Source organism: Rattus rattus, chromosome 3, assembly GCF_011064425.1.
Source record: "Rattus rattus isolate New Zealand chromosome 3, Rrattus_CSIRO_v1, whole genome shotgun sequence".
Lineage (NCBI taxonomy): Eukaryota > Metazoa > Chordata > Mammalia > Rodentia > Muridae > Rattus > Rattus rattus.
In genome coordinates this window covers 21,189,030-21,216,103 of record NC_046156.1, presented here as the reverse complement: position 1 = coordinate 21,216,103, position 27,074 = coordinate 21,189,030, and the positions used below count along the sequence as shown (strand labels likewise).

At 45.8% G+C, this 27,074-nt stretch overlaps 1 protein-coding gene across 1 annotated transcript in view; it reads right to left on the bottom strand.

Moving 5' to 3' along the window:
* Positions 1-24,632, bottom strand: part of Dapp1 (dual adaptor of phosphotyrosine and 3-phosphoinositides 1) — a 47,347-nt gene extending 22,715 nt beyond the window's left edge. The window contains exons 1-3 of the mRNA XM_032896615.1: positions 24,473-24,632; positions 9,277-9,399; positions 5,403-5,536 (exon numbers count right to left, since the gene is read on the bottom strand). Coding sequence (XP_032752506.1) covers positions 5,403-5,536; positions 9,277-9,399; positions 24,473-24,573 — 358 coding nt within the window. The 5' untranslated portion in view covers positions 24,574-24,632. The remainder of the gene's footprint in view (positions 1-5,402; positions 5,537-9,276; positions 9,400-24,472) is intronic.
* Between the last annotated feature and the right edge of the window lie 2,442 nt (positions 24,633-27,074).

The following is a 27,074-nucleotide window of genomic DNA, read 5'->3' as shown; positions in this document are numbered from 1 at the left end:
ACTGCACGTATTCTTGTGGGCAGCAGGGAAGATTAAATAATTCCTGTGAAAACCTCTGAGCTAATGCCTGGAACCTTCTTACCACTCCTCAGTGTGGTCACACACACACACACACACGCACACACACACACACACACACACACGAGCACACACATACCCCGCCCCCTTACCTTTTCACTTGCAAACACACCTCTCCTGCTATCTGAAACACACTAGTGCTGACCAGGGTGAATGGAAGAAGGGGCTGCTGCCTTGATTTGGCAACATTCCAAGTTGTCCAATTACGTTACCCCCAGAAACACCACAGGCAGCTCGTCAACTCTTAACTCCATTAGCTTCAAGCACTAACCTCAGGAAAGTAGCTGGTGCCACTGAATTAATAATAAAAGCGGGAACTTTTACCCAAGGCCTGGGCATCCCCACATCAAAGCACAAAACAGAAGTGGAAATCTGACATTTTCTAAAAGAACCACACGGGGCCTCCAAGAACTGCACCCATTACCCTAAAGGGAAGCTGCAAACAGCACCTGACTGGAAGCATTGAGCATTGTGCATGTTTTCCTATGTGGATTAGGTGACTAAAGTTACCTTGAACTACTAAAACAAAACAAATACCCCAAAACTGTACATGGCTGTTTTCACTGGAAGCCGTTTCAGTATAAGCAAGGGGCGTTTTGTTTTAACAATACCTGAATGCCCAAGTATAGACATAAATGCTGTCTACGTTCTGTGACCATGTGAAGGAAACCTTGCTAATTAGAGGAAGAATCAGTAAAAACCATACTAAAAACGTTTCTCAAGTATCCAGGTCTGTGGAGTGCTGTTTATAAGGAAGAGACTCTTTAGATATCTATTAGAAATAGAAAGGTGGATTCTGTATCTGATCATCACCAGACAGATACAGAACAACAAGCGTAAGTCTACGTCTTGCTTTGTATCAGTTTTGCTGGTTAGGACTGTCGGGAGTGTTTGCAGTACAGACTACTGTAGGATACCCCTCCCTCCCTGCGTGTTAAGGAAGCGATTAGCATTATTCTTTCAAGTTCTGGCATATATCAGGACACAAAACTCACTAGAATCCTCTCCTCAGGCATTTATGCTAATATGCACAATAAGATAACTTAAAGATGCGATTATTAAAAATTATACAACTATGAAATGTGCTGGGGGAAAAGTAAGTCAGTCCACTGCATAGCTCTGCCGTGGGCTTGGGAAATGATAAAGTTTTGAGGATTAGAGACATCTTCGGAGTGTCTGCGGATGTTAAGACAAAGAACTTAGAATGAACATGAACTTTAAGGGAGACCAAGGAAACAGAGCATTCTAGGGTCTAGGTGGGATCTAGGAAACCTATGTTCTTTAGACTAAAAATCTGGGCATTTAAGGAACAGAGAATAAGAGTAAAGGAGAAAAACAGACACTTAAATGTGTCTCTTCAGATCAATGCTTCCAATTATCTGTAAGACAAACATGTTCCTGTGACCTGCAATCAAGTATTCTGGGTGTCATGCTACTGAAGCTGTTACTGTAGAGCACAAATGTGAGGTGTGTGTCATTTTACGTGAATCATCCTGTTGCCCTCAGAGGCAGAAGCATTCCCACCCATGGATAGATCAATATATTGCCAGCTCCCAGGGCACTGTGCATACGAGACAAGCACTGGGTCGCTGAACTACATACCCAGCCCATTTTTTTTAATACTAGTATTATTTTTAAAATTTGAGACAGTATCTTGCTAAGTTTCCCAGTCTGGTCTTGAATTTGTGATCCTCCGTTTCAGTCTCCTGACTATTGCTTGTGCCAGCAAGACAAGCAAAGCATCCTGAGGCGCTGCAGACCAAAAGCTAAAGGTCCGCTACTGTGGCAGCGCGGGTGCTATCAATGATCTAAAATATTGAATTTTATTTCCAATTTTGGAAGACCTAGAGAAGAACGTTCTGGCAGAGCCCCACTCAATGTGTGAACAAGTAGGTTTTCTGTACTCTTCCCCAAACCAATAAGACATTTGGCTTGGAGGTTTCCTGATCTCTCCAAGCTAACATCAGGTACTTACACCCATTTTGCTACTGAGAGTGGGTCTTGCTATGTAGCCCAGGCAGACTCTGAACTTAGGATTATAGGCATGAACCACCACTTGTGCCCACCAGGAGCCAATGTCAGTGAACAAGATGTGGGCTATTTTTAGAAGGTGGCATCTTCCTTTCCATTCCCTATTCCTCGTGGTCACGAGGTGACTCCGTCTGTGACTACTGCAGCTTTGCTAGGCTTAACAGACATTGTGACTTCAGCATACTATCTTGTTTTCCGGAAGCCTATTACTCCCACGGTGGGCAGATTGGAACACTCAAGTGTCATGAGTTTTGTCCTTTGAATAAGCTTTGACGGCTTTGGCTCGCATCTGGTGGGGACAGATAAGCAAGTAGAATTAATGTATTCTAACTCGACGGCTTGAAGTCAGCAAGTCATGTGCATGTTCACCAGCTGAATCAGGCCTCTGGAAGGAGCAAATTGTTTGTTAGATAATGGAGAGAGCAGAGGACAGTCAGTGGACAAACTTAGTCTTCTAGAATAAATGAAGTGGGAGCCTCGGTAATAGCACACAGAACATTCTAACTTTGGAGAAACTGCTCTATAAACTCCAATCCTAACACATTAATCACAAGCCTTTTTTTGGCCAGGGTCTTGTTATGTAGTCCAGGTTATCCTCTACCTTGCTGTGTAGCCCAGGCTCACCTTGAACACGGGATCGTCTTGACTAGGTGCTAGAATTACAAGTAACACTACACTTGGCTATGAGATTGCTTTAGTCAGGATAAGGTATTTATAAAGAGGCTGTACATTGTTCTAAATGCAATGTGACAGTGACCTTACTGTGTGTAGGTGACCCTACTGTGTGTAGGTGACCCCACTGTGGTGCAGTTTCAGGTGAGCCTCTTCTCTGGTGACAGTGTGGGAAAGTGTCAGTCAAAATACACCACATTCACTTCGGTCCCAACCTTGGAATCTGCCAGAAGGCAGGATGTATATGTACCTTTCCTTAATTTAGAGAGGGTCTAGTAATGAGCGCAGAGAAAAGAGGTTTAAATAGTGTCTAGGAAAGACGTTTACAGGAAAGAATCGACTTGGCTTGAAGAGAGGGTGAACAGATAACAATAACGGTTTTGATGGCGACAGCACTCGTAAAAGATAGCCATCAGTTCATTTATGTCATTTTATTTCTTCACCTGCACTGATAGCAAATATGGGAGGAACAGAAGGAGAGGCAGTCAAAAAAAAGAACCGGGGTACTGGAGAGTTGGCTCAGAGGTTAAGAGCATTGACTGATCTTCCAGAGGTCCTGAGTTCAATCCCCAGCACCCACATGGTGGCTCACAACCATCTGTATGGGAGCTGATGCCTCTTCTGATGTGTCTGAAGACAGCTACGGTATACTCATATACATTAAATAAATAAATAATTGTGTTATTAAAGAAGAGGAAGAAGAGGAGGGGAAGGAACAGGAGGAGGAGGGAGAGGAGGAAGAAGAGGAAGAAGAGGAGGAGGAGGAACGGTCTCAAGACATTCATCTCCATTTCCAGAGATTAAGAATTGAAGTAGGGTTGAGCACACGCAGGAAGTAAACTGCAGAGATTAGAGAAACTTCTGTGCTTGCTCAGGTCAAGGTAGCAGTGGAAATGAATATTCCCACCCGTATTTGTTTGTGAGAACGAGTTAAACACTGAAGAAACTGTCAGGGCTGATCGCAAGGGTTTCCATCCGGAAAGAAAGACAGATCGGCAGCTTTAGGTTCACGATCAGAGTACTCTACCACAAACCTTTTGGTATAGAGGGAAGCAGGTAGTGTGTGGTTTCTGTGAGTCGTTCATCTGTGCTAGTCACTGATTCATACTGGGGTCTGTCCCAGTGACATAAGCGGAACAGGAGTCAGTGATCGATGATGTCAGCTCACCTTGCCACACTGATGAGCAGAAAGACCACTCCCGAGTTTACTGAGAAAAACGTACAAAGTCACGGCAACCAGCTGTGGTACCATCTCTCATGCTAAAGTCTCTTGCAATTTTCCCATTGTCGATACCCTGAGATTCCTCACCATTTACAGCAAATAAAGCTGGGATTCTAAACCATACATTCAGAGGTGACCCTTCACTTCACAGATTATAGACTAACAAGTTAGAAAACTCAAGGGCTAGCTAGCACACTGTGTGCTTCAGGGTGGATAGAGACTGTCCATCAGAGGTCCATGTGCTAAAGGGGTTTGACCCCCCTGCCTGGTCTTATAAGAAGGTAGGACCATGTGAAAAGGTTAGGACATTGATCTAACCTTTGGTTAGACCAATTGGTGTGACCTTGAAGGGGATATCAAAATGGGATTAGGTCCCCACCCCACCTCCATCTTCCTTGCTTCCTGGTCATGAGCTGAATGGATCTCAATGCTGTGTACTCCCATCAATGATGACAAGGGGTAAAGGGTCATGGCCTAAAACTCGGGTGCCGTCAGACAAAATAAACTTCCCCCCTGTGTGGTCATTTAGCTCGAGTATCAGCAGAGGTTAGACCAGTGGGACGCTGGCCAACAAACTGTGGGGTTTGAGATATATATATATTATTAATCTTCCACTTTGACTAACTACTGAAATGAGACATTTTGAATGTGATTTAGCTAAAGGCCTAAAACTTGGTAATAAACTAATATGACAGGGACTATGATTGCTCATAAAAATATTTTCCATTTTCAATATGAGCACTTGGTTGCTGTGGGCATTTCAGGTGAAGTTTATTTTTGAAAGTGCTCCAGATTAAGTTCTCTGGGTCTCAGCTACACACACACACACACACACACACACACACACACACACACACACACTCACACACACACACATTTCTAAACCTATCACTTTCATGCCACAAGCACAGTTTCCTGTCAGTTTCCATGTCTGAAATGATGAAGAATTACTTTGTGTTTTCTTTTCTTTATGTATTATAAAATAGAATATTCTAAAGAAATTGTTTTTCTCTATCATTTATGTATGTATGTATGTATGTATTCATGTATTCGTGTATGTATTTATTTATATAAGGGCTCACTGTATATACCTGACCGTCCATGGAACTAACTATGTGGATCAGACTGACCTCAAACACATAAAGCTCCGCCTGCCTGGGTGAGCTTTTAATGCCCCATATCCCATAATTCAGCACTTGTGAGGCTGAGTCAAGAGGATCACAAATTCCCGGTGAGCTTGTGGCTGTAGCAAGGGCTTCATCTTTGATGTATTCCTCCCCTGTCTCTCACTACGCAATGTTCTTAGCCCCATCAGAAGTCACCAGATTCCAAGCAAATTCTCATGCAGAACTATGAATCAATAAACCATCTTAATAAACCAGGTATTAAGACAGCTTACCTGTCTCGCTCCCAATCAAAGGTTGATTTGCAAAATGCTTGACGAAATCCTTTAGAGATGAATATTCATTAAAGCCAAACTTAAAGGAATACCCAGTGTATTCAACATGAAAGTGTTTGACGGAGTCTTTGGCTCTGAAAGAAAAAAATAGCATTTAATGTTATTTAACGAACGGCGATTCTTTTTTGAAGGTGAATTCACCAATCGGTCGGCATCACCACAAACAAGTCTTTGAGAATGCTGAACGCACGGCCACCAACCGCTGAGCATATTAAAGGCTGTCGTAGCAGCCTTCCTCTAGCAGGGGATTCTCACAGCTCTTCACTCTACCAGGAGACACCCGACAGTGCCCCTGCCTTCCCTTCCACTGGCTGCAAAGGTTCTTGAATATCAACCTCCATAAAGGTCATGAATTCAGGGGCAGGGGTGACAGACAGGACCCGTGTGCCCTTGTCTAGGAGTCAGTCAGAAGCCTGTTTCTGTCAGTGAGTCACATGACCCTAATCTTCTCCCTTGCCTGTGTGATTATCTAGTGAACAGTGTCACGTTTCTCAGGCTGTCATTTTCCACTTCATTTTTGAGATGAAAAGTATTGCATAAAATCTCCCCTGCTCACTTCACTTGTTCATTTCTCTTCTCCCTGGTCTCACCTCCCACTATGTGGCCAATACCCCAACCTCTGGATGTATCAGAGTCAACTGTAAGGTCTGCTGAGCTGAGTAGCTGGGTCTCACGCCCAGACAGTGATTCAACATGTGGAAGGCAGGCAGGCCCTCAAGAGGAAGGTTCTAACAGGTTCTCAGTGGATGTCGCTGATCTGGGGCTCCAGCCTCAGGACCCTGTCCATCTGGACCTGCTGTTCTTCTGCTGCGTTTTGTTCCTTACCTCCAAATGTCCCTTCCCATTGGCCTCTGCTGCTAAACAACCTTGAGTCTTCCTGAAAATCCTACCTCATGATAATTTTGCCTTATGTTGAGAGCCTTTGTACTCTTTGATCAAAAACTAGCCTTCTTTTATGCTATTACTACACTTTGCTTAGTAGCAGGATTTGGGTCTTGGTGGCCCTATGAGGCTATATTTCTTGCCAACAACATCGGCGAATTAAGATAGCTGGTACGAAATGCATGGTTTCAAAGATCTGTTATTAAGGGGAAGGACAAATAAATGAATAAAAATAATCCTAACTCTGAACAGGCCTATGGGTCCTGCCACTTCTGCTGGCAACCTACCCCTCCCCACCAAGTGTTATCGGGTATCTGTAATAAAAACCAGTGACTTATAATTTTTTCATGTAGATGAAATACATGCAAATACATAAATAGCTTCTGATCAGATGAGTCACATGCAGATAATAAATAGCCTTCTGTTACCATCTGTGATCTAATAATTGTACCTACTTATTTGAGATACTTGGAAGAACCAAGCAAAGGAGCATCCTGACACACAGTACATATACTTGTGTTCTCATATGTGCAGGTACATGCATGTATAAGCACATGTGCACATGTATGCACATGTTTGTGGAAGCTAGGGGGTAAACCCAGATATCATTTCCCATGAATCTTTGGCATGGATTTTTTTTTAGCCAAGGACTCTCACTGAACATGGGGTTCATCAGTTCAGCAAAGCTGTGTGGCCAGTAAGCCCCAGGGGTTCCTCTGTGTCCTCCTCTCTAGTGTCAGGATTATAAGAGCATAGCAACATTTCTGGTTTTCTACATGGGTGCTAGGAGTTCATCTTGGTTATTTTTTCCTTTCATAGACTTCACTATTACTGACTGAGTTATTTCCCTAGTCCCTAGCCCTGTTGTTTAGAAAAATTTAAAAATAAAACTTGTCAGGGTAACTCCAAATATTGATAGATATCCTTTTTCCTCCCTTTGGGTGCCTAATTGGTTCCCTACTCTCTACCTATCTCTCCTTTCCCTTCTCAAATAGGCGGGTAGACACACTGCCAGAGAACGGAAGGTATGCCAGACAGAACGAGTAGATGCCCCGCCCCCAACTCCGTGTACATCCCTGCTCCAATTATCCAGGCAAGGACTAGTCGAGACAGAGTCCTGAAAAGATTTAGTGTACTGTTCAGTCTCCCAATTGGTTCACATTCAAAACAGGAAGAGTCTCTGAGTGGGCCTGACCTCTACACACGAGCTCCGTGGAACAGACCTCTCTCTGTGTCACAGGAGTGGGCAGAGAGGGGTGCTCTGGCTGGCAGGAAGGCAGTAGACATCCGTGCCATGAGTATTACTCAAACGGGCCACCTAGCACAGACCACAGTGGCATCTGCTCCCTGAGTGACAGCTAGGGGTACAGGGACCCTGGTGCTACCACAGCAGGGAAATGAAAGACAAGCAGAGGAGGCAGAGAAGGAAGTGATGCCTGGGTTCTGCGTTCGGACGAGAGCCCCAGCTGCAGCTGAAAACATCTTTACGTCAGGCTGGGAGAATTTGAATAGAGAAGCCGCCCAGGCTAGGCCGGGATCTTAATGCACGCAAGATCAGTGACACGGTCAATTTGTGTTGTTTTAAGCCATTACATTTTTTTTTTTTTTGGTGACTTGTTATTATAGCAGAGAAAATGGGTACCAAAGGGTCCACGTATGTTAAACTCATTGCTTTTGGGCTCACTGAAGCCTGTCAAGTTGTTCAGAGAAATACTTTTCTGTGCCTGTTTGTGTGTGCACAAGCATGAACGTTCACATGTGTGCTGGCACCCTTATATGCGCAAGCACATGTGCATATCTTTGTGTGCATGTGGAGGCCAGAGGCCAGCTTTGGTCATTGTTCCTCAGATAGTATTCATCTCTGGCTTAGAACTCACCAAATAGGCTAGGCTGCCTATCCAGTAAGCAGTGTCTGTTTCCGTAGCAACAGGATTGGAACTATGCACTACCACACCTGACTTATTCCATCCTTCCTCCCTTCCCCTTCCCCTGCCCCTCCCCCTCCCCATCCCCTCTCCTTTTCTCTCTGATGGAGAATAAAACAGCTAAGAAGTTAGAAAGTGTTTCCCCGGTTGGGGAGCTATGGCGGTTGGTAAGTTGAAAGCTTGAGAACCTGAGTTTGGGCCCCAAACTAAAGAAGAAAGAAGGGGGTGGGGGAGAAAAGGGGAAGAAAGGGAGGGGAAGAGGGGGAGGGAGGGGAAGAGGGAAGATTAATCAATGACAAAACCCAAGACCAAATAAACCAAAATGGCTGAACTGGGAGAAAAGGAGCTAGGACCAGCATCAGGGATGGATGTAGCCACTGCCATCCCAAGAGCGCAAGGAGGCCAGGAGTTTACAGAAAGAAGAGAAGGGGAGAGCAAGACTGGCCTGAGGGACCGCCCTGAGAAGGGAACACATGACTTTCCCAAGGGCTCCTGGATTTGGTGGCGGTGCTGTCACAGCCATCCAATGGCCCACTGAGGGTCATCAGCACAGAGCATTTGCTTGCATGTCCAGGCAAGGCCGCAAGGACTCAGGAACACTTGATGCTTGCCTCTAGAAGCCAGCATGTCTAGAAGCCAGCATGGGTTCAAGACTACAAACTGAGTCAACGGGCGATGGGAGGAGAAACCCTTAAATGCGTTGGGCATCCTCACAGTCAGGTGCAACTCGGAGGGACTAGGTTAGCTCACACCATCTCGGGGGAGATGGACAGGATTCATAGAAAATATTTAAAGTTGCACATTATCCGTTTAAGTCGTGACTGTGAAAACTGCATGGTCACAAACCACTCTGCCTTCCCCAGGAAAGAAAGAAATAGCAACAGGGGGCCCAGTCCAGGAACTCAGGCGACAGTGCTGTTTCATTGTCGATTAAGCCAAGACAGACAGCCTGCTCCTGTGGGTTTCAGGGTCTTCTAATGAAATCTACCAGGTCCTTAGTCACCTACCTCACGGAGAGAGAGTAGAGCCCGGTCTGTTCATTGCTGTCCCTCAGCAGGTAGCTGCCGTCACGTCCGTTGGAGAGCAGGAGAGCCTCTGCAGCGTGACGGGTGAGGTTGCTATGGTACCACCTAGAAAGACCAAAACAGGGCTTTCCTTCAGGATGAACCATGGGTAACCCTTCTCTGGAATTGCCTCTCAGAGATTAACTAGCAATATTCTCCATTTTGAGGATGGCAGAGACCAAGCTCTCAGCCTGAGAGCCAGGAATTCCATGGATGAGTATGGGAACACCAGTGGCACCTAGCAGTGAGTTAGAGGCTGACTGTGTTCAGTCCCCACATTGTCCTAACCTCCAGCTCCTAAGAATGCGACCTCATCTGGAGAGAAGTAAAAACAAGGCCAGCCAGGCGGGTGCAATCCAGCATGGTTGGAACCCTCCTGTAAAAGGGGACAGCCGGAGGACAGATTTCCATACAGAAGAATGCTGTGTGACCAGGATTGTAGCCAGAGAGCCCGAATGACCAACACAGGTTCTTCCTCACAGCCTTCTGAAGCAGCCACCCTCATAGAATTTGTTTTGAACTTGTAGCCCTCGGAGCTGTGAAACCACCCAGTTTGTAAGACAACCCAGTAAATAATAGTGTTGTTTAAGGAGTCTAATGTAAAATAAAATAGCTGTAACAGAGGACCGGGGAAATGGCTTGGGGTTTAAAGCATTTGCCACAAGCATGAGGACCAGAGTTTGCCTGTAGTTATAGCTTGGGAAGGGGGTGGGAAAGGGAGGGGGAGGAGGAAGGGGAAAGGAAGGGAAGGGGGAGGGGAGGGGGAGAGGGAGAGAGGGGAGAGGGGGAGGGAGAGGGGGAAGGAGAGAGAGAGAGGGAGAGGGAGAGGAGGAGGGAGAGGGAGAGAGGGAGAGAGGGAGAGAGAGAGAGAGAGAGAGAGAGAGAGAGAGAGAGAGAGAGAGAGAGAGAGAGAGAGAGAGAGAGAATCTCCAGAGCAGGCAGGCTAGCAGGACTAGCCACGCCCACAAGCTCTGGGTTCGATTGAGAGGCGGAGCCTCGATGAATTAGGTGGAAAAACTGTGAAGAATGGGTTTCCAACACCAACTCTGAGCCTCCACATTCCCAAGCACTCCCTCCACACCCAAGCACATGTCCACACATGCAAGCATACGTACGTACATACGCACGCTCAAGCACTGTCAAACACGAAGACGGAAAAAGAAAAAATACAGAGTAAAGAAAAAACGTCCATAAAAGCACTGGCCGATTTCCCTTTCTTTTGTCGGCTCTCGCTCTTTTCCAAGAGTAGGCAAGTTTCATGATGAAAACCAAGTCGTCCGTCCGGGGTCATGAGAGAACGGAAGCTGTGCGCAAAGAGCCCTGGTGTTTCAGAGTGAGCATCGGTGTCAAGACGAACACGGTTTCAAGTTGATGAATATCGAAGGAGCTGGGAAAGTCCCAAGGAGATTGAAGCTGCCCTTTTCACATTCCTGTGCTTTTAATTGATCTTCGTGGTTTAGAAAAGGTGATCTATGTGTATGGTTAAGAGAAGACGATAAAAATAGAGTCCTTTTCTTATCCTGGAGCCTCAGTTTCCCTGTTTCTTCCTCCAGGAGACAGTGTCCCACATAACCGAGTCTCCTCCTCAGAGATAGCCTATGAATCTCGCTAGTGTTCGGTTTTAACCCCACATCCTAATTCTACAGGGATAAGAGCATTTTATGCCACGCCCATGTGCTCTGGGCCTTTCTCCTAGAGACAGGTCCTTCTCTTGGTCTTGAGCAGTGTGATAACCGGGGTAGTGACCCTGGAGTCACATTGTCTGAGTCCCAATCCAGGTGATGCCTTTCACTTGAAACAAGACCGTAGGCAAACTTCACCTGTCTGAGCCACTTCAGCTCCCTTATAGCCAATGTCAGATGAACGATATCTGTGTGGGGCTGGAGAGATGGCTTAGTGGTTGGTTAAGAGCACTAGCTACTCTTCCAGAGTGACCGGGTTCAATCCCCAGCACCCACATGGCAGCTCACAGCTGTCTCTAACTCCAGTTCCAGGGGGGAACGGACACCAATGCATACGAAATAAAATTAAATAAATTAAAATAAAAACAATATCTATCCCTCATAGGCCGGCGGTGAGGACTGCTCACGTGAATACCGGTGAAGTCGCAAACGGCAGGCCAGTTACCATCCCCAGTCGGTGAGATTCACTCAGCTATACCTGGCCATGTCTCCACAGTGGTTACAATCCTTATTCTACTTTTGTATTGTTTCGATTTAGTTCTGAAAGCTGGGCACTAGAGGTAGTTGTCAACTGCAGAGACCCCTAGTCCCGGGGTGCTGGTCTCGTGAGGCAGAGAAGTCCAGTCATTCAGACGATGCCAAGGTGTCAGCCGCGCAGGCATCCATTGAGATGTGGCTGTGGCGTGAAGCCTTGGCCGGAGCAGCTGAGCAGTAGGGGCTGTGGAAGGGACCTGCATTGACCAAGGACGCTTTTGCTGGCAAATCTCCTCTCACAGAGGAAGTTGCACAGTTGCTGATGGAGTCTCGCACATGCCCCCTTCTCTGTCTGAGTAGCATCTTTAATATCTTTTATCTCAGGCTTCTGCGCCCTTTATCTCCCAAAGCACTCATCTCCTGAGTGCCTTTTAAGCTTTGGATTTTGAACTGTCCCTAAAAGCTAAGTTCTGAGGTGCAGAACAGCAGCACCTTGCTTGCCTGGTCTTGCCTCAGGGCATGCACACCATCGCCTGAGCTTGCTCGGGTCTCTTCAGAAATTGCATGAGGGAAGCTCACCCAGAGACTATTGTGGACCAAAGTTCCCTCATCGTCATTTTCTTCTCTGTACCTTTGCAAGACTGGTATTTTTAGAATGAAGTGTAGTAAGAAGCCAGTTGACTAGTGGGCACCGCGAAGAGAAAAGGGGAACTAATGAGTGTCCACCTTGGGTCCCTGCTTTAGTTTAGGAACTCTGCGGTCCCTTCCTAAGGTTGTCTCGAATCAAAATGACAAGGTTTTCAGAGAGAGAAAAACCTGTATTTTCAAATATTGAGATGCTGACTTCTGTTATACAATTTCCCCAGTTCCTTAACTTTTGCAAAAGGGAACAGACCACAAGCTTTACTAAATTCTCTATCACTAACACGCTAGGCATTCTCTTAGCTGCTGGCGACATGTGATTATACAGTCTTGAGTAAGGTTTATTTTCCAAACTCTTTTGGCCTTACTTTCTCTAAAGAAACAAAACAAAACCAAAACCAAAAAAAAACAAAAAACAAACAAACAAACAAAAGAAGAAACTATGGCTGGTGACTGGTTTAGGAGCAACACGTCAGGGTCACCTTTTATCCCTGTGGCTTGTGGATTTCTCACAGCTGTGTCTGGAGGTCAGTGGCAGTAAGAGTAAAGGTGTTAGTCTAATTATAGGCTTGGGCAGAATACTTGCATTGGGTTTATAAGAATATCAAAACTAGCAGTTGACCTTGAAGGAAACAGTGGCCTTATCTCGCCCATGATAAGGTAGCAAATTAGGAAACACCCACCCACTAAATAGTTTTCATAGCTGCCTCTCGGGGAGGTACAGGAAATCAAGTCAACCACAGAGAGCTCAGGCAGGTTGGATCCAGAGGCTCATTCTCAGTTCAGCTCCTCCGGCCTCCATCCCGGTGCCTCCTCCTTCTGGAACCTTCTAGGTGACTGTTCCAGCATGCTGGAAACACCAAGGATTTTTTTTACCCTTTGGGTTTTATTTTTTTTTAATTTTCTGGTCTAAGTTTATGTCTCGTTTATGCTATGTCCTTTGAAGGAAAGACTTTAAAATTTTTGAGATAACACACAGTACGTTAAAGGCACACTCAAAAAAATGTTTCAAGGAAAAAAAATCTTTCTAAATGCTATTTATGTAAATAGTTTTGATACTTACTTTGCACAAATATTTATATAAGCCATTCAACTCACTACCAGACCACTAAGGAGTTGCTGTTGGTGTTTAGAAATCAATGCAAAGCCAGCCTTGCTACTCAAAATTTGGGCTAGTGACACCAGCAGCACCTGAGGTCTTGGTAGAAATTTTTATTCCTGTCTCCCATACCCCTGGCTGTGGGGGCTCAAGTGATCTCTACCCTGCTCAGAATCGGAGAAACATGAACGAGAAAGACCCTCTGAACTTTCACTCAGTAGCCCTAATGGCTTGACTTGGATGTTTGGCATCTGAGGAAAAGAGCAAGGTGAAGAACTATGAGTTTCAGGAGAGAAAGGAGAAAGGATCTGCAGGTTGTCAGCCAGAAATCCCCTGTGGCTGCCCACTTAGTGTTGTAGCCGCTGGACCTCTAGGAAGGAAGCAAGGAGCCAGGGAGCTTTACAGAGGGAGAAGAAGGATCGCGCTCTGGGCTTGACAGTGGATATATATCTAATCCATTAGGTAGTGAGAGGAAGGGGATGTCAAGAGGAAGGAGGACAAACAGAGACACTGGGGTCAGGTTCTGTGTGGTACATATGGACAGTAGGATGCCTACCTGAAGCACATGTTGGTGAGCAATGCAAAATAACATTAGAAGAACTGGTGGTCTGCATCCTCATATAAGGTATTTTTTCCACCCTTCCCTCCCTCCTTCCCTTCCTCCTGACTGTACTGGGGGTTGAACCCAGGGCCTTACACATGTTAGGTAAGCGCTCTACTAAGCAAAGCCCTCAGCGCCAGAGTGTTTATTTCTCTGTGAGAAAATTTCTTAGCTGCCCATGCCTACAGACCATTAATGTATTTAATCATATGCCTCCCTTCCTGGCAAAGAGAAGTGACCTGGAACCTGGATTCATATTGAGTTATAAAGGGACATGTATTTGAACCAAAAGCAGGAAGAGAAACTCTAGATTATAGAAAAGCAGAAAAAAGAAGCCCACAGCTGGCATAAACACTCAAAAAACATGTCTTTCTTTTTAAATTCTGTTTCAAAATTATTCTCATTTTTACAATGACGGTGACACCCTCTGAAGTCTTTGGGCCCCAAAGGACAAATGGATAATGTGTCTCTTCTCTAAGGCTCTGGCACAGATGATTGATCTGTGTGGTTGAACCTACAGCCTGGCTTCACATTCCCTGTGAACACAGTGAGGAAAAAACCACGAGATCGCTACTGGGTTTCCCCGATCCAAGCTGTCCTCACTTGGGTTGATCTGACCTTAGCTCCCGTGTTGTTCTTCAGGATTGGTGGGATGTCGATCTCATGTGTGTACCTTTGTACATCCAGTCAGTGCTAGACGCTTCAACCATGGGAAAGTTCAATCTCTTGGCCTCTCGGTGTCATCAGAAATGGCCAGTGTAGGATAAAGACATCTGTCATTTAGTCCCAGAGCCCTCAGTGCTGTATTGCAGTCAGGCTGTTATCTAAGACAAGACGGCATTGTTCACAGAAGACACCCATAGGGTGGAACTTCACTTCTCAAGTAGAGAGAGGCGAGCAGAGGCTTTACACAGACTTGGGGAAGTTAAAAAACAGCTCAGGTAGGTGCAGTGCCCTGTACAGGCAAGGCTGAGCCTCCCCACGGTCTTTCCAGCCGGGAGTTTCCGGTGATGGAATCAGCTAGGTTGGGACTTTCCACAGCACTGCTCTAAATGTCCCGCCTATGCACCCTACTCGCAGGGCTGCATGGTGAGGCTAGTTGTCCAAAGCTTTAGGAAGCAGACCTGGTGGGGGCACTGCATGCAAATATCTACTCATAAAACTGGGTGTTAAACCTCAGCTCACAACCAACCAACCAAACAGACAAACAACCAAACAACCAAACAAACAAGAAACCGAAGCAGAGGTGAAAGGAGAAATATAGAAGTATTTTTACGAGGGTTTTTTTTTTTTTTTGCCTCACTCTATCACTGTAGGGCACCTGAATAGAAGACACAGAAACCTTGTATTTTTAGTAACAATCGTAAGCCTAAACTGAGTAGGCTCTGAGTTATAGTAACCTACATCCCAGCCATAGACCCTGCGGTTAATCGCCAACTGGGTCTAGCTCTACTTGCTTTGCTCCATGTATATCCTGAGGGCAAGTTTCTCTTGGCCATGTGCTCATGGTCTATCCTCATAGCTCATCCTGACTCTCGGTAGCCTCCTTCCCCCATCATTTTTCCTTCTCCTCTCGGTCTCTACCTGAGATGCCCTCACCCCCTACTTGATCTCCAGTCCTGCCTTCCTCTCCCTCCTGCCCAAGGGAGCATTCTTTATAGCACATTGGTCAATACGATGCCTGCATCCAGACTACAGCCTGATCCTGGGGTACAGAACTCAACATCTCAATGCACAGAGCACAAGACCAACCCCAACACAGAGGTCGTTAGAGACCAGGATCAACCTGTGCGCGGAGTCTGATAATGAGACCTGACGTTCTGGAAAATGGAAACACCAAGACAGACAGAGGAAGAGGGACAGAGACTCAGGAACATGTGAGTCAAAGAGAGAAAAGCAAAAAAAAAAAAAAACAAAAAACAAAAAAACGTGCTGTGTAGGTCAGTAACCTCGGCACCCAGGAGAGCAAGACAGGCGCACTGGGAGTTCAAGGCCAGGTTACGTTATGTATTTAAACCAAATCTGAGTAGATAAGGGAACGAATGGATAAAGAAAAAGGGAGGGGACTTCTCTCATCAAGATCCTCCTCCAAGTGGAATAAAAGAAGGGAAGAGATTGAAGAAAAGAAAAAAGAAGAGAGAGATAGTGAGGGAGGTGAAGAGCACAGAGCTCACTCCTCCCACAGCCAGCAGAAGTGTGTGTACTGCGTGTGGTAGGGACGGTAAGTAGTGACTCAGCGAACGTACACAGAGACCCTGTCATCTATGAGACAGAGGCAGAGAACACAGCGGTCCCACAAAGAGAGACTCACAGAGCAGACCCTGAGACAGATCCACATGCCCGGAGAAGTTAGATACTGGGGTGAGAGACACAGCCACTGATCAGAGAGAGGGGTAGACATTGCATCTCCTCACTACAAGTTGCTTGTGTTCAGTTCCCAGGGCAGCCTGCAGTGTTACAGCATCGTTCCCCAAAGGGTGTGACAGAGGAAATCGTTTGCACTGGGAAAAACGTTCTGTGAGTAAGAACGTGAAGTTCCTCAGACTGGCTGGCTAAGGATCCCAAAGCCAAGGTTCCCTCAGGAGGCTCTATCTCCTCAGGAAATCAAGTTGACTGTGCACTTGCTAAGATCACTCTTGTATCCCTCAGAAAATGCTGACTCGGGTTAGCTGCCTTAGACCATGCTTACCGGTGGAAACCTATCCCCTGTGGGTACAGGAAAGAGTCCTGTACCTCACGAGATGTAAAGACTCACAGGCAGGCTATGTCTTTATTCCATCTCTTAGCTGCATACTGTGTGGTTCCAACTTCTAACCAGTATCGGTTTAGTTCACCAGTTAAAAAGCCTTGGATAGAAGGGGGCTCAGTCTAGAGAGTGACATCCCTAGACAGAAGTCAGCAGCCTTGAGTTCTGGTCTTGGCTTTGAGTCAACAAACACTTACACATCTATTCTTTGACAAAAGGTAGGCTCATACAGAAAAGGTAAGCTGAATGATCTACACCCCTGCTCCTAGGGGCGCCCTTCCAAGAGGAGGAGCGAAGTCAGCCCACAGCATCCACACCTGCAAAGTGTCCATTGTACACCCATATTGTGAAAGGCACAGGTGTGAGTCAAATCAATAGGAACGGAAATATGAACCCGGGAAGCTTTAGGAATAAACAGCCCTCAGGCAAACACAGAAGGGATTTAGAAGATGTTTGTGAGTCTTAAGGTTTTTCCAATGCCCTTTTCTTTAAAATATTGAAAAAAACAAACACCCTAGCTCAGGGGAGAGGGGACCACAAAACAACAAAACAACAAAAATATTCAAAAGTAGTAGAGCTGTGCTTTGTTGGCGTGTGAGCTGGTTTCCACCCACACTCCTTACTGTGTCCTTTCCTCAATCACCAGTCTGCGCCTAAGGACTTCTAGGCTCCTGAACCATGACTGCTCATGATGTTCAACCACCTCAGTATCCTGCTGAAACATAAGATGTAATGGCTGTGTAATTAATCCTATATTCTTACAAATGGCCGGTGATTCATTTCAAACCATCCCGTGATCAAATCTATCTCAGACCCTCTGGGAATCCAGACTAACCCAAGTATCCAAAGATTAACATGGAGAAATGCACCCTCTCCACGCCCTCCCTAAGCTGAGACCCACACTTGCTCAGAGGCCAAGATAATGGATTTCCTACCAAAAAACCAGAGCAAAATTATGACTATAGGTCGGTCTGTATGTCTATATGTGACATGAATATTCACTGAAAAATATACTTAGAAGACAGGAAAGATTTTAAATAATGTCATTTTAGGTAGACATGTTCTTTGGTAGAAATGACTGACCTTTAAAAATTCCCCCAATTTCTAATAATTGCCACATTCATATAATTTGACTGTTTAGTATAAATAATTTCAAACACTAAGAAAAGCGAGAAGTAGTATAAACAATGCTTACATTAAAAACACCCACTGGCTTGCGTGCATGGGAAATTGGCCATTCCTTCCAACACTAGGATCAAACTCAGACTGTCAGGTTTGATGACAACTGCTTTACCATGGGGCCTTCTCTCTGGGCTGGTAGTAGCTATTTTTTAGGGAGAATATATTTTTTGCCATGTGTTTTATATAGTGTGTGATGAGCAGCTGTAAAGTAAAACAGACATATCGAAGTATGTCAGCCCTCTATAGTCCCATATATCTCCAAAATAGAGCATAATTTCATGTAATGCTCATGTCAATATAAATTCAATGGCGTCCCGTATGCATTTTAAAGGTGTAAATACTTTGAGAGGACAGATAATGGGCTGTTTGTCATAGCACTCAGCCTCCCGCCCCATATAGTACTATATTTTCTTATTCAGCTGACAAACATAGTCCGGGGCGATCTCTCGCACCTACAGGGTATCCTTCTTGTGACAGACAGTGTTTTCCCCCGACACTATTGCAGGTGTTTGCTATGCGCATGCGCAGTCCATGCTTCCCTTTCGTATTCTCCCGGACTTGCGCAACGTCCTCATTCAATGGATAGATTTATGAATGAGTGGAAGAGCAAAGAATGCAGCGAAGCAGCCACTCCCAAGGTGAGGAACTCATGGGGCAGGTCTCCAATATGTAAGTGGAAGGAGATCGCCCATAAGAGGAACACAACTGATGAGGAAACTCACTTGAGCTAAAACATCCCAGTCAGTTCACAGCTTGTACAGCCCCTCACCGCCACAGGAGAACAAACCGCCCTCCATTTTTAGAATTCAAGATTTCAGATGCAGAAGAATGAGCCTCATCGCTCTATCCGCCGTCACATCTCTGTGGCCATTTTTGACTTGGTGGCGTTCTTAGCCTGATTTTGCTGTTGTTTGTTTGCTTGTTTTGTTTTTCTAGCCCAGAAAATTGAATGTGCACAGAATTCATTAAGGTTCTGGCTCATTGGGATATTGGTCTATCCATGAGGCCCACCTAGTAGTCAAAGATGTGACTTTTTAAAATAATAAGTTGTGTCGATTTGTTGAAGTCACAGAACTTTCTTTTTTCCCTTTAGTTTATATATGTACTAAAAAGTGTACCAGTTTAATAAAAAGGGAGAAGTTTGGGTAAAACTAGGAAGTTGACTTTGTGGTGACGCTTTTAGGCTCTGTAAACCTGGCACAGGGCAAGAGACTGATTGGTTCCTCTCTTTCGCATCCGTAAGTGCGCATGGCCTGGGCAACACCAACAGTATGGGAATTAAAGGAGTTCCTACCAGCAAAGGGAGCAAGACAGTGCTCGTGAGTGGTAAGCCTGCAAGGCTGAGTGGTCGCCATTACTGCAAAGCGGCAACACAAGGTGGGAGTCCACAGCTGTGGGGTAGTCCACTCGTGCTTCTCAGATCCACTGCGTAGGAAGCCCGTGAGGTGCTCACTGCACTTGGCTTTTCCACATCACTGTCTGCTCCACGACATGAATGCCTAATACGGCACTGTGATAGTTGGGAAGGCTGAATGCAGCAGGATGTGTGGATGGCACAGGCTTGGGGCATAGCCGGAGAGCATAACTCCCGACTGTCACGGAGGGAAGCCTTTTGACTTGTGAGCAACGCATGGGCGGTGGCCCCAGACACTGTGGAACTTCAGCCAGCCAGATTCCTCAGGTGCTTACCGGTAAATCTGGAGGAAGGGTGTCTTTGGAGGCCAGAGCAAGTGTGAATAAAGTGGCTGTAATGGGGACGAATTGCATTTGTCATCATGTACTGTGCCAGCAAGGGTCAGTCCTGCCGTCGGCTTGTTTTGTGTGGACTGAGGGCCAAGAATGGTTGAACAGTTTGAAATAGGGGAAAGGTGTGTGTGTGAGTGTGTGTGTGTGTGTGTGTGTGTGTGTGTGCACAGACATGTGTGACAACTGTATATAAAATTCACATGCCATTGCCCACAACCCATGTTGTGTTTGGGCACTATCAAGTCCTTTGTGTGTATATTCTTGAATGCATCTCTGTGTACCAAGATCTTTGCTTTGGCTTACAGTTTCTGTGGAAGTGGCCCTTGTATTACTTTTGAGCTGGAACCATCATCTCCTCCGTCTGAGGCTAACTCCTATGTACTTTGTCCGAGGCTAGGAAGGTGCATGGAATAAATCAGTGAGCAGAGGGCATGGGCACTCCTGGTAGCTGGCAGCTCAGATTCCAAGGCCTCTTAGAAAAGAACACAATTATAAGGCTGCTGCTGCTGCTGCTGCTGCTGCTGCTGCTGCTTCTTCTTCTTCTTCTTCTTCTTCTTCTTCTTCTTCTTCTTCTTCTTCTTCTTCTTCTTCTTCTTCTTCTTCTTCTTCCTCTTCTTCTCCTCCTCCTTCTCCTCCTCTTCTTCCTCCTCTTCCTCCTCCTTCTCTTCTTCTTCTTCTTCTTCTTCCTCCTCCTCCTCCTCCTCCTCCTCCTCCTCTTCTTCTTCCTTCTCCTCCCCCCTCCTCTCCCTCCTCCTCCTCTTCCTCCTCTTCTGCTTCTTCTTCTTCTTCTTCTTCTTCTTCTTCTTCTTCTTCTTCTTCTTCTTCTTCTTCTTCTTCTTCTTCTTCTTCTTCTTCTTCTTCTTCTTCTTTTCTTCTTTGTAGGATCAATAGAGAGAGCATTTCTTGTTTTGACTTTCCAGGCAAGGGTCCATAGGGAAGGCTTACTTTACATCCATCTTATCTCTGCAGTCTTTCATCTAAACGGCAGAAGTTGTCATGCCGACCTTGGTCCTTCCTGTACCGCCTTCCTCGAGAGTCGGTGGTTATCCATTAAAAGCTTGGAAACTCCTCTGTAGCTCTCCTTGAGCCACCTGTGTCTGAACTGTAAACGAGCCACAGGAATCCCCATCCCTTTCCCCTTGTCCGTGTGTCCTGGTGAACCTGGCAGTTCTTCTGTCACATGCTCTCTGTGAAGGCGTGTCAGTGGTTGGGTTATATAACCCCTTAACAAATAGAAAACTGGACATGAGGCCCATCCACACCACCTCCTACCCTGCAAGTTCTGGTGCTGCTGGGGCTTTGTGCCTTGGCGGAGTGCTGGGTGTGGGGAGCTACTGCTGGATGGCTGGAGTGTTGATCCTCTCAGTGACTGACCCACCCCACATCTTGCTTTGGAAAACGGAGGAGTAGACCTAGCTGTTCCCAGAGCTGAGCCTCCCCTGCCTGGCTCCCTGGGCCTGCCTTGTTTGTCCTTACACCCCCACAACAAATAGGGCTTTGTTTCCCTTCTCCTTTGGGGCTCCCTAATGCACTGACGAAGAAAATAAACAGGTTTGGATTGATACTGCAAAGGATCTGAAGACCTGACTGGGTCCAAGTCTTCTTTAGACTATGCAGCCAGTGTTCTGCCAAAGTCCTGCGTGTTCTGGAAGGGCCGGGGATGGTTTACTACTCTTCTGTATTTACATATTCCAAAGCCTGAAGAAAAACAGGGACCAAAGAACCAAGATCAGTCCCCTAGCCCTTTCTCTGTGTGTATGCTTCCACTAAATTATCTCCTTACATTTAATAAAATGTACAAGGCCCCTGGTTTCATCCCTGGCACTGCATGAAGCAAATTAATAACAAAAAAAGAAGTATCTAATGACTGAAATAACCCATTAAAATCATTTTAAAATTCAAGTCACTAAACCTAGATTTTATCTATTTTTATTTATCCATTAACTAATACATACATACATACATACATACATATATACATTCATTCATACATACATACATACATACATACATAGAATTTTTATGGAGCTTTGAAAAAACTGGATTATTCTGGAGGCTTGGTACAGATCATGCCTCACCAAACTGGATTAAAGGTTCAAAGAATGAGTTTCATTTATATTCGGAATTCAGCCAGAGGCCACAGGTCCTTGCCAACATTCCTCAGCTATCTCCTATGGAAAGACTATCACTGGCGTGCCAGCGGCAAGGGCTGGCTTCTGTTGGTGCTTAAACATTCTGTTTGCAGGATGGAGGTTAAGTCCTTAGCAGTTTGAAATTTGTTTTTTCCCTAGTTGAGAAATAAAAAAGTTGTAGGAATCAAGGCTTTCTTAGGCCCCTACACAGGTAGACCACTGATTTTATTTAAATGACCTGTGCACCTTACTGGTTTTCAAGGGAGGTGAAAATACATCGACTGCAGTGACAGCTGTACCCTCAAAGTTGAAATGGGTGACTTTTATAGTATGTAAAATGCACTTCAACAAAGTTATTGGCCACAGGCCCCAACCTCTCAAACGGAATGCCAGAACTTATTAGTGATTTTATAATTTAGGGGCACACCCCAAGTAAATGATAAAACTTTACCGAACACTTCAGAGAATATACATTTCATACCTTGATTCTTAATTCCAGTTTTGCTTTAAAGGCATGTAGAGGAAGAAAACAAATGTTAGCCCAGAGGCATATTTCATTTCCTTTTCCTTCTTTCCTTCCTTCTTTCCTCTTTCTTTCTTTCTTTCTTTCTTTCCTTTTCTTTCTTTTTGTTTTGTTGGGGGTGGGGGCATGGCCTGGGCACCAAGAATTAAAGCAAAACAGATGCCGAAAAAGTGATTCAGTTGATAGCGTGTTTGCCTTGATTACTGGAAGCCCTGCATAAAGTGGGGTGTGGTGCTCTACACCTCTAACCCCGGCCCTTGGGAGGTTGAGTCAGGACTATCGAGAAATTCAAGTCATCCTTAGTTACCTTGAATTGGAGGCTGAGCTGTGTCAGCCCCTGTGTCAAGTATAAAAACAAGAGTAAGAATAAGCAAATAAACTATATAGACCACTCTATAGAGATGGTTGAAACCCACACTACAGAGCCGTGTCTTCAGCATCTGAACTTTGCATGGTTCTTGAGGCAAAGCTCTGACATTCAAGAAAATTTCCAGGTCTTCTGAAATAGAGAAATCTGGATACAAACGTACCACTCATTCCAGAATAATCATAAGGGCCCCCCGGACTTAGCGTGAGGTGTCTCTACTCTTTCCCCAGGAAGGAAACCTGTGGTTCACCTGCACTGGCTTCGTCCTGTCTGAAGACACATGGCCGGGTTCATTTGTGTCCTCTGAGTGTGCTAACATTTCCAAAGCATAGATCCTGCTTTCGGGGTTTGTTTAGTTTAAGAGACAGGGTAGAATATTTTTCTGGATCTGTCTTCTCCTTTGAGGTGTCTTAACCTCAGTGGCATAGAGCACAGGTAGAAGCCTTAGGAACCGGTCAGTAATCACTGAGATGTTTGCCTCCGTGATTCTGGTCTGGATGCTCACACAGGGGCCCTTACTTCTGTTTTTTATATGAAGAGAAATGTGGAGCGTTTTTGGAGCTCTGATGACCGCCTAAGGAATTTCCTTTATTGAAAATCCTACCTGGCGATACCAAATGACAGTGCAGGTCCTTCGCTTTAAATCTAAACTTAAAGCGATCTTAGCTTTAAATCTAAATATAGAGAATTATTGAGAGCTGCTTTTTAGAAGTTTTATTAATCAATTATTATTACACGTGTACATGCTGTGTGTGTATATTTGTGTGTGTGTGTGTGTACATGTGTATGTGTGTGTACGTGTGTGTTTGTATGCGCAGGCGCATGAGCAGGTGGGTGCTTGCCCATCATGTCATCTGTGTGGGGGCGAGAAGATAACTCTGAGGAGTCGGTTCCAGGGGTTGATCTCAAGTTGCCAGGCTTAGCCACAAGCACCTCTCCTTGCTGGGCCAGCGTGGTGCCCTGAGGAATTTTACAGTAACACAATACTAAATGCTACAATCTCTGCAGAGCAAACAGAGTTTTCAAGCCGTCTTCAGAGGAGGATGGAGCCTCCGGCAGGTGGGTGTCTCAGCGCCTGTTCTTTCACTGATGTGACTGACAAGATGGGATTTAACCCATCGTGTTCACTTCCATCCTGTGCAAGGTGACAGCATGTCTTGTGTCACCGGGGGAAGAGGAATTCCAGCTACTGAGGTAGACAGCAGGTCCAGCTTCCTCTTGCTTGGGAAACACAAGCATGTGGGTGTAAGGCTTTATCTCCTAGGACCCCCCTTACTTGTCTGAGTAACCCTTTCTTCTTTGCTAAGTGTTCCGATGAGCAGTGCCACCAGGGTCCCTTCTGATGAATTCTGATGATGTCACCTAACTTAAACCTGCCTATCTGAAGCGGGACTGTTGTCCTCTGGTGTCCGAAAGCCCGTGTTGCCTTTACAGAGACAGATCTATGCAAGAGCTCACAGTGCTATGTGAGAAGAAGGCACCATAGAAACAAGATTGCCGCCGAACAGACTTCCTCATTCTTTTTTCTTTTGAAAAAAAAAAAATCCCTCTTACTCACAGCCGTGTAGACTTTCTGTTTATGGAACCAGTGACACTGCCAAGAGGCTCACTCAGAGCTCCTCCACCTCACGTTAGTGATAAGCTAGCGCAGTATCGAAGAAACAGATGATTGTACCCGCACGTGCCACTTCTGCCTCAGCTGCTAGAGGATGCCCAACAGTTGATTTTTGTCACATTCCCTCCATGCAACCGTTCTCACTTTTAGAAAAATATCTTACACGTTTACCAGGAATCCGCCGCCTAGAAGGAAGTTCCTACAAATGGATAAAACGCCCAGGTAGAGAAGATCGTCAGGTGACTGAGTCCTGAATCAACACTGATCATCCGAATGCCCACTGTAGCAGGAGTGGGAAGTTCTACTCATTGAAAAGGCGCTCGCTCTTACCCCAAATCCTGGAACAGGTCTGAGCCTCCATCTGCCCGGCCCCACAGCTCCGAGGGATCCTGGGTACTCATGTTCCCTCCTAGAAGTTCTGCTCTGCCCATTCGTGTCCTTGCTTCTGATGGCTGACACCCCGCCAGGTGCTGAGTAAAGAGAGAGAGATGGGATCCGCTGCTTCTCGCTGCTGCTCCTCCTCGCTTAAGACAGGAGCCCTCTGTGGCTGAGTCTCTGGCTAGCGAGGAAGTGAAACTTGGTTGCTCCTCCCACTGCCTCTGCCACCCTGGGCCTGAGGCATAGGCAGGGGTGTTCTGTCAGTCAGGAAGTGTGCTAACCCCTATGGCAGCCGAACACCTCAGACACGGCAATGTATTAGCACGTCAGATTTTGCCAAGGAAACAGAAGGACCACCCACCCAGGATGGTACTATTAGGACAAACTCTTTGAAGGAGACCAAACTAGCTTCTCCCTACCAGGGTTTGCCTGCTGTTTGTAGAGGAGGATGCAGACACACACACACACACACACACACACACACACACACACACACACACACACACACACACACACTCCCCTTACACAACTGGTACAAGGAGCAGCAAGGAAACTTCGACATCAGAAGCATCCTTTGAACGGGTTAAAAAAATTAGAGTTAACAACCAGTCCTACTCAAACCTCCTTTGCTTCTGGTACTGGCTCCCCTTGAGGCTTAGGTGGGGGAACACTTGTTTCTCTTAAGGAAGAAGGTGTAGGGGCTGAGGTTGACGCAATCATGCCAAAGACCTGGGTTCCATCCACAGCACTCGGTAAGATCCTATACTCCCAGCCCCCAGAATGTAGAGGCAGAAAAATCAGAAGTTCAAAGCTATCCTCATCCACATGGTGAATTTGAGGCCAGCCTGGGCTATATGAGTCCCTGCTTAAAAACAAAAGTAAAAACGAACCAGGGGAAAGACGGAGTGAGAAGAAGGCAGAAGAAAGTTAAAGAACGGCTGTCCTGGGGTCGACCCAGTGGGCTGAGCTAGACTCATGAAGGGGAAATTCCATCTGCCGGGAAGTGCAGCAGTGGATGGATATAAAGATCTCTCTCTCTCTCTCTCTCTCTCTCTCTCTCTCTCTCTCTCTCTCTCTCTCTCTCATGCCCCCCCCCCCCATCCCATGATGAGCTGGGGCTCACCAGCAGGCTGTTTCATTTGTTACCCTAAAGAGATTGCTAGAATGAAGACACTGCTCTACAGAGGCTTCTAATGTCTCCTTGGGAAGCGTCCTCTCCAGCTTCCCAGTGGTTCCTGAGGCTCTGGCTTTCTCTGATGAGAAATTCCTCAGTGCCAAGAGACATCCCAGGGAAGAACCAGCTCTGAGAGAGGATTTTCCCAGGAGGAGTATAACGTGACGTCAGCAGATGGGGGCAGGGAGGGCACCAAAGCACTGGGCGGAGGGGAAGCAAGACAGGCTGTGCAGAAGGTCGCCTGCTCCTTCCTGCGTGGTTCCCCTGTGTTGGGCTGTCCCCTTTCATCCATTCTCCTTTTAGCACATTTAGGGGTGTTTCCATTTTTCCTAATCTTCCTCACTTCCTTTTCTTTTTCTTTCTTCCCAAAAACAACCCAAGATGATTCTTTCCTTTCCTTTCTTCCTCCCTCCCTCCCTCCCTCCCCTGTTTCTTCCTTTTTTCTTTCTTCCTCCAACCCTCCTAGCCTGCCTTTCTTATCTTGCTTCCCATCTGCTGCCTTCTCCTTTGAACACATCCTTTTTTTTTTTTTTTTTTTTTTTTTTTTTTTTTATTAACTTGAGTATTTCTTATATACATTTCAGGTGTTATTCCTTTCTTTTCGAACAAACATCCTTTCTGCCCCTTGCTTCTCTCCCCAACAGTCTAGTTCACTGGGGGTTCAGTCTTAGCAGGACCCAGGGCTTCCTTCCACTGGTGCTCTTACTAGGATATTCATTTTCTACCCCTATGAGGTCCCCAGGGTCAGTCCATGTATAGTCTTTGGGTAGTGGCTTAGTCCTGAAGCTCTGTTTGGTTGGCATTGCTGTATCTCCTCTTCCAGTTCTTTCTCTGATTCCCTTCAACGGGGGTCCTGTTCTCAGTTCAGTGGTTTCCTGTTTTTTGCTGTATTCTGGCTGTGTCTCTATGCATTCACTTTTTGATCATCCGCATTTGTTCTAGGCATCTAGGGTAAAATTGGATTTGGGCTAATAGCCACTTATCAATGAGTACATACCATGTATGTCTTTCTGTGATTGGGTTAGCTCACGGATGATATTTTCCAGTTCCAACCATTTGCCTTTTCATAAAGTCATTGTTTTTGATAGCTGAGTAATATTCCATTGTGTAGATGTACCACATTTTCTGTATCCATTCCTCTGTTGAAGGGCATCTGGGTTCTTTCCAGCTTCTGGCTATTATAAATAAGGCTGCTTGAACATAGTGGAGCACGTGTCTTTGTTATATGTTGGGGCATCTTTTGGGTATATAGGAGAGGAATAGCTGGATCCTCAGGCAGTTCAATGTCCAATTTTCTGAGGAACCTCCAGACTGATTTCCAGAATGGTTGTAGCAGTCTGCAACCCCACCAACAATGGAGGAGTGTTCCCCTTTCTCCAC